Source organism: Myotis davidii, unplaced genomic scaffold (assembly GCF_000327345.1).
Source record: "Myotis davidii unplaced genomic scaffold, ASM32734v1 scaffold865, whole genome shotgun sequence".
Lineage (NCBI taxonomy): Eukaryota > Metazoa > Chordata > Mammalia > Chiroptera > Vespertilionidae > Myotis > Myotis davidii.
Window position 1 is genome coordinate 453,081 of NW_006296406.1, and position 7,965 is coordinate 461,045.

Consider the following 7,965-nt stretch of genomic DNA (forward strand, 5'->3'; position numbering starts at 1 on the left):
ATTCATGTAAATCTTGCAGTTTGAGAAATTCAGGCATTGTTTTAAGAATAATCTGCAAAAGTTACCATTGAATTTAAACATTTCACATATACATTGGAAATGTAAAATAGAGAATATGTTCCATTTAGATCATACACATTCAGATATTTTGGCTTAAGAAGTATGTGCATCAAGGGAAAAAAAGGATAAAATTATGCTGGCTTTATCTATACAAAATTCTTTTAACTCATAGAAGTCTAGGTAAAGAAAGAAGTATTGTACAGTATGTCCAAGTTAATAATTTACCTTTGCCATCTTCTCTGCCAATTGCAACCGGCCATCAAGTTCCCTCCTGATCTGGGCTGCTTGTTCATCTGCATTATCCAACTTAAAAAAAACACACACAGAAATTATACATATGTGATTGCTTAATTACAGTGACCTGCAGATTACAGTAAAAACGAAATGACTCAAAATCTTTTAAAATGAATTTTCTCAGCTACCTATTCAAAGAGAACAGTACAGACTATTTAATTAGGTTAGCGGTCCAATTAAATTTCTTGGGCACTTCTCACTGTGTTTTGGTTCACAATAAAAGTTAATAAATCTCTAAGGTTAATAGCTCAGTTTACCAAAAAAAACTCATTATAACAATTCTTCACCTAAACTGTACACAACTCTAAACCAAGAAGTCCTCATTTACTTCAGGTTATTTTAAACTGTCATGAAGTTCATTCAGCTCACTTCTCTGTCTTCATGAAAGTCAGTCCTAAATGGCTCCAGATAGATACATCTCATGTTTTGTTCTTTGAAATTCCCAGAATGCATTTCTGGACTGTGAGATATTGAGTCATATTTCATTTCTTTGTTCTTTTAAAAAACAGTCCCTTCATTTTTATAGCAAGTCTGTATTAGTGCCAAAGTATAGAAGTACTATTTGATTGAAATAATTTTCTACCATTCAAGTCTTTATATATGCCTCATTCCAGTACCAACAAACTCACACTGCCAAGACAGCCTCCCATTCTTTCACAGACTGGCACCACATTAGAATTTCAGTCTTGTTCTAAATTGGACTGAAAGCAAGAAAAGCATGCTATCATCATATTTAAGATATCTGCCACTTACGTGAAAAATTACTTTCACTTCTCCACTGAAATAATCTTTAACTTTTTCTATAACTTCAACTTTCCTCATGATTCCTTTTCCCCCAATTACTCAGTCAATCCTCCTTTATTAATCCATTATAAAACCTGTTAAACTGACCTGAGTCATGCACAATATGGGAAGCTCTGGGGGCTAGAGATGTGAACCAGGTAGATGTTTCTCTGAACTCATTCCTTCCCCTCTCCCATGCCTATCATTAAGAGGCCTGCACACACAATACAACCATGTCTTAGTAAAGATCTATCTAAAGATTGAATTAGTACTGAGTACATTAAACACCCAGGAGAATGGAGATTTGCAGGAAGCCAATTCCAGCATGACAGCGGGGCTGAATCTGGGAATGGCTGATGGCATTTCCCCAAACCTGAATAGGATACATTAAATTGATTGTTTTCTGCCAGACAGCTCAGGGCATCTTAATCTACATGTTATTGCCTCCTACTGGCCAAACACCTGAACAACCGTAGGCTAATTCCCCCATTCTGACAATGGACTCTGTGCGGAAACCTGACAGCCTTTGAAGTGTATATCTCTGCTTTGCCTCAGGACAAATTCTGTTAATAAAAAGCATGGGGTCCTCGCACTAACCGGTTTGGCTCAGTGGATAGAGCATCGGCATGGGGATTGAAGGGGCCCGGGTTCGATTACAGTCAAGGGCATGTACCTTGTTTGCGGCCACAACCCCAGTGGGGAGTATGCAGGAGGCAGCTGATGCCTTCTCCAGATTTCCTGAACCCTTCTTAATGCTGGAATAAGAACCCTGGCAAGATTAATTTGTCCATTTGCTAAAGAATTAAAAAATGACCATGTTACCTTTTGAAACTCGCCTTAACAAGAAAGAGATAAGTAGGAGCAAGCCAGGTCAACAGGATGGTGGTGTTTTACATGGAAAGCAAAGAAAAGGGGAGATGTTCCAGTAAGAGTCACCAAGTCTGGAGTTGAGACTAGACAATGGTTTGGGAAATGAAATACTTCAGCATTGGGGAAGGGGGACTTGGGAGATGGGTCTGGAGAGAGAGGAAGAGCTACTTCATGAGCTCATCTTCACAGCCAGGGAGTATGGAGTTGGTTCCTACATCAATGAGAAGTCATTAGAAGGTTTTACCTCTTTTGTAGAAAGATATCATAAAAAAGAAAAGGAAAGGAATTGCATGGAGCTAAAAAGTGGGTCAGCTGTCATGCAGCTTTTCAGCAATGAAACACCGAGAGGGGGGATCAGATCACCAAGCAAAGAAATAATAAAAGTGATGCTTACATTCCACCCCCCAAAAAAGGTTTTGAGCAGGTGAAGGACATGGTCAGATCTGAGCTTTGGAAAGGAGAGATCACTCTGTCTCCAGCACAAACAGGAAGTCTATTTGTTTATTTAAAAGAAGATCTGGGGTTACCTTTCCAAAAAAATATGTTCCCAAGTTGATTTTAAATATCAAATCCATTTTAAAACAAGGTTAAAAATGGGCAAGATTTTTGTAAACTAAATCCTTATTGCAAAGGAGTTTCTCTGTCATCTCAAAAACAAACACACTTATAAATTAAACTTTATCATAAGTCTGTATGTATATGAAAAACATAGTATATGTAAGATTCAATATTATCCATGGTCTCAAGCTATCCACTGGGAGGTCTCAGAACATATCCCCTGCAGGTAAGGGGCCTACTGTAATGTTGGGCCATATAATAGCATGCCTATATATACCCAGTTGTTCAAACCTTGGTGTCATCATTGAACTTTTTTCCCTCACAGCCCACATCCAACCCAATCTAGTCATGTAGAGTAAAACCTTAAAGTCACATAGTTGAGGCAGACCAGAATTTAGGTACTATGAGTCCTTGACCAAGACTCTTTCTACTTTTAGTACGGTGGAGCTTTTCCCTAGCTACTTCAAGCACATCTCATTTTTGCAAGTACAGTTGTATATATTGTCATGGTGAAAATATTGTTTTCTTTTTTAACCCTCCAGAGAACTTGGTTTTGCATACCACTCCCCACCCCAACCCCCAAAAATCAGAGAAGGAAGAAGAAAAGCCTGAATGGATGGTTTGTAGGTGTGAGGCATTAGACCTTAAAATGGTGGTGACACACCTGTCTCTAGTGCCAGATTTGGGCTAGGAGATAAAGAAAATGGGGATATGGAGTTTGTGGTAGGAGCCAGGGTCAAGTCCTCACTCCACAAAGACTTCACCTTAACTCCATTTTCTTTTACTTTAAATTTCTGATTTCAACAGTTTATGTGATGATAGATTACCTACCTCACAGATGGCCTTTCTTGGCACAGGACAGTTTCCAAGTCTTTGAAAGAGGGTCATTCAACCCTGACAATAACAGATGCCCAAATGTATCTTTATTCGCTGCAATGCCTCTAGTATCTATTACATGGAGCCTTCTACAACTTATAAAAATATTTCACTGGTTTGACAAGTACTTAGTACGGAAGACAGAGTTGTATTTTCCTCCTGTTCATTACACAAGGATTACTGTTTCCACACTCAGACTTCTCAAGGCTAGGGAGTTTTAAATCTGGACCTTTGGGAGTCTATGAACCTATTCAAGTTGAGGTGAAAATCTGGTAGAGCTATGTGTTTCTTTCCCCTTAAGGAATTGTTTAAATTTCATAGCTTACCAAAGATTCTCAAAGGGGTGGTTAACTCAAAAGAGTCAGAAAGTCATGTTCTAGCAGAAGCTTCTGTATAGAAGCTTCTGTTTATTTGTTCTAAAAGAGTCTGCAATGGCTTTCAAACATAAGCCATGGAAAACGGCCTCCTCAAACCTACACATCATCAACCCTACCCTTACAGAGGTTTGTTATATTCTTTGGAAAGGGGCAGTAAGACCTCGGTTCTTAACAATGTTGACTTGAACGGCCCATGATTACTTCATTAACTTTGCTTTTTTCTCCACTGTACAGCAAGCAGTATTGCAGTCTTCAGCAGCTACAAAAAGTGTGCCCTTCCAGAAGTTCACACTTTATACAGAAAACAGTAAAAACTGTACGTAAAACAATAGAATTGATACAAGAAAGTTACTGGTCAAGTATTGTGGGAATTCAGTGATGGAAGAGATGTTTTTCCTGGCTGACGAATAACAGGATGAATTTGTGAACACTGAAGTATTAAAAATGGAGTTTGAGGGGTAGAGAAAACGTTGGCCTGATGCAGCAGTCAATTAGGCTTGACATACAAATCTCAAACCCTGGGCTCTCCATGCCCCACGCCTCTCATGTTCCATGGAAACAGCTCTAAGAGAGGTCTCAGAGATGTCCAGCAAATCTCTCCTTGCAGAAGTCCTGGGGAGGACCAAAAGCGTGTGTTGATGGTCAACTATCTGACAGTTAAGAACATTTTAAACACATCACAAAAATAGCTTTACTGAGTTTAGCCCAACTGCTCCATTTTATAACTTGTGATATCATTCTTGCAGTACTTAAAAAATATAAATATCAAATACTTGGATAAATTAAATCTCATATCTTAAACAAAAAAGATCTTTTAAGAAGTGCTTTTCACACCCTGTTGAGCATCATTACCCTCTCTGATTAATCTATTTTCTAGAATCAGGATAACTGTCTTTATATTAATATTGTCAATCACTAGACAGAGGGACTATTGGCTGTGTTTTTCCATACTGATGCCTTTGTACATGCTGTGTCAACGTGCCCTTCTTCCGCTCATGAACAAAATCAATTTGATTTTTCTCTGTGACCCCACTCTAATTATGGTGTAACCCTTTAGACATATTATATTGTGTTATTCTTGTAATATTCATTTTTATGCTTTATTATTAAAAATACAAAGTAGACTAGGATTTGCACTGTTGTGGAAATTGAGTGTTTTCCCTAAGATAAATTCATATGCTGGTCCACTATATTTAAATTATTTGTAAATCTGGAGAGTTACAAATAATCCATCATAAACAATAACCAACACAAACCGAACAGTGATTCCAAAAGAACACTCTACCCAACATTTTACCATATAATTTTCTAGTTGCCCCGTGTTTGATTTATTTTGACAGTGCCATATGTATGGGTTTTTCAACATAACCTTAAAACACTGACCAAAGCTTTAAGTATTAGCAAATTATTTTATCAATACACCTGTTAATTCTCCACTATCACTTGAATCAGAAATTATATATATATCATAAAGATAGAGCAAAACTCTACCCTACTGACTCTGATTATTACTGTTGTTTCCTGTGCTAGCCCCTTCACTCTGTCAGCCCACAAGCACACACGTTGGTCTTAGCTTGTTCTAGATGTCAGAGTGTCTGCAATCATTTCTCAATACAATGTCATAAGGGCCTCTCTCCTGAGTTCCATCCCTCCACCTCCAATTGAAGGCAAAGAGTTTCCTTCAGGCACCCCACAATAACCTCAAAGTAAAACTGAACTCATCTCCTTTATTATCCACTCTTCAACCTGACTCCATTTCTACATGATTCTGACTACCCATAATCAGGCTATAATCTCAGAGGGAGGAAGGAAGGGAAGGGAGGAGAAAAAAAGGAGAACAGGGAGTAAATGATGAGAACAAATAAATATGAATTAGAGAGATGATACCCAAACACCCTAAGCCTAGTATTCAGGTCCTCCCATGTTTTTTACCAATCTAACTTTCTAACTTCTTAGATAATTCCATTATTTATACAAATTAGCTGTTTCATTATTTACCAAACATGTTACACTTTCTGATCATATATCCATCTATATCTATATATTTATATCTATATAATTTCATCATTTTTTATTCTTCAGTTACAGTTGACATACAATATTATATTAGTTTTAGGTGTACACCTCAGTGACTGGACATTATAAAACTTACGTCATCATCCCAAAAAATATCATACACATCTGATACCATACATAGTTATTAGAATATTGACTATATTTCCTATGCTATTCTGTAACTATTCTGTAACAACCAATTTGTATTTCATAATCCCTTTACCTTTTCCACCCATACCCCCAAAACCCCTCCCATCCAGCAACTGTTAAAATTATCTCTGTATCTTTTAGTCTACCCATAATCAGGCTATAATCTCAGAGGGAGGAAGGAAGGGAAGGGAGGAGAAAAAAAGGAGAACAGGGAGTAAATGATGAGAACAAATAAATATGAATTAGAGAGATGATACCCAAACACCCTAAGCCTAGTATTCAGGTCCTCCCATGTTTCTGTTCTGCTGGTTCACTTATTTTGATTTTTTAGATTCAATTGTTAATAGATATGTATTTACTAGTATTACCATTTGATTGTTTATATTTTTTATTTTTTCCTCTTCTTATTAAAGAAGACCCTTTAACATTATATTTAATACTGGTTTGGTAGTGATGAACTCCTTTAGCTTTTTCTTGTCTGGGGAGCTCTTTATCTGACCTTTAATTCTAAATGATAACTTTGCTGGGTAGAGTAATCTTGGTTGGAGGTCCTTGCTTTTTATCACTTTGAATATGAATATGTCTTGCAATCCATTCTGGCCTTCGAAGTTTATGTTGCATATGTTTTTAAATTCTTGCTCATTCTCTTCTCTCTGGCACCCCCATGGTGTGAATGTTGGTAGGCTTGAAGTTGTCCCAGAGGCTCCTTAGACTGTCTTCTTCATATTTTTTGTTTGTTTGTTTTTTGTCTTTTTGTATTTCGAGTTTGGGTGTTTTTTCCTTCCTGATATTCCAAATAGCTGATTTGACTCTAGCATCCTCTATTCTACCACTGATTCCCTATAAATTATTCTTTATTTCAGCTAGTGTATCCTTCATTTCTGACTGGTCATTTTTTATGTTGTTGATCACTAAGTTCCATGAGTATCCTTAAAACCATTGTTTTGAACTTCATATCTGGTAGTTTTCTTACTTCCATTTCATTTAATTCTTTTTCTGGAGATTTCTCCTTATCTTTCATTTGCAATATGTTTCTTTTTCTCCACATTTTGCCATCATTTCTGTTTTTCTTTCTGTGAATTAGGTAGAGCTACTATGTCTCCAAGATTTGGTAGAGTGGCCTTGTGTAGTAAGTGTCCTATAGGGCCCAGTGGTTCAGCCTCCCCAAACAGCTGAGCTAAGCACTCCAGGCATTGCCCTGTCTGGGCTGTGTGCACTATCCTTTTATAGTTGAGCCTTGATTAATGATTGCATCACTGGGAGGGATTGACCTCCAGGCCAATTGGCTGTGAAGAGCAGCTGCAACTACAGTGGAAGAGCTGCTGTGCAGGAGTCAACCCTATGGAGCAGCACTTGCTTTGATGCTCACCGAGTCTGCCCCTTGAGGGTATCACTCATGGAGGTGGTAGGAGTGTAATCTGGTGTAAGCTAAAGTTGACCACAAGGTGCACTGGTTTTGTGGCCTCCAGGAAGTGCAAAGTTAGCCATGCCTGTGCCCTGCCTGGGGCCACCCAGCACAAACTACAGAGCAATCTGCAGATGGCTGCTACTTGCATTGGACGTGGAGGTGCTCAGGAGAGGCCAAGCTATGAACCAAGGAGGGCTGCTGCTGGTGCTGGGCTTGGGCCCACTTATCAGGCAATATGGGCACCCTATGGCCAGCTGCTGCTTGTTTGAGAGATTTTAGGAAAGTCTGAAGCATGAGGCAAGAGAGGCCAGCTATATGGAAAAGCCATTGGAAATGGCTTGGACTTGCTGGTTAGGTGGGGTGGGGTCTCAGGGAATCACCAGGGCAGGACAAACAGTATGGGCCAGGTTGATGGAAACAAAGATATGACGCCTGCCTGTCAGCTCTGTGGTAGGGAGGGCTCAGCAAAGAAGCAATGGCTTCTGCTAGCACTTCCGTCTTGGAAAAAGCTGCCCCCTCTCCCCCCAGCTCTTT

The 7,965-nt window shown here is 38.7% G+C and overlaps 1 protein-coding gene across 10 annotated transcripts in view; it reads right to left on the reverse strand.

Annotated features, from left to right (window-relative positions):
• The window catches only part of CADPS2 (Ca2+ dependent secretion activator 2), a 313,909-nt gene that overhangs the window by 299,976 nt on the left and 5,968 nt on the right, over positions 1-7,965 (reverse strand). For all 10 annotated transcript variants that reach the window (XM_006771421.2, XM_015568920.1, XM_015568918.1 and 7 more), the window contains exon 2: positions 286-366. In XM_006771421.2, coding sequence (XP_006771484.1) covers positions 286-366 — 81 coding nt within the window. The remainder of the gene's footprint in view (positions 1-285; positions 367-7,965) is intronic.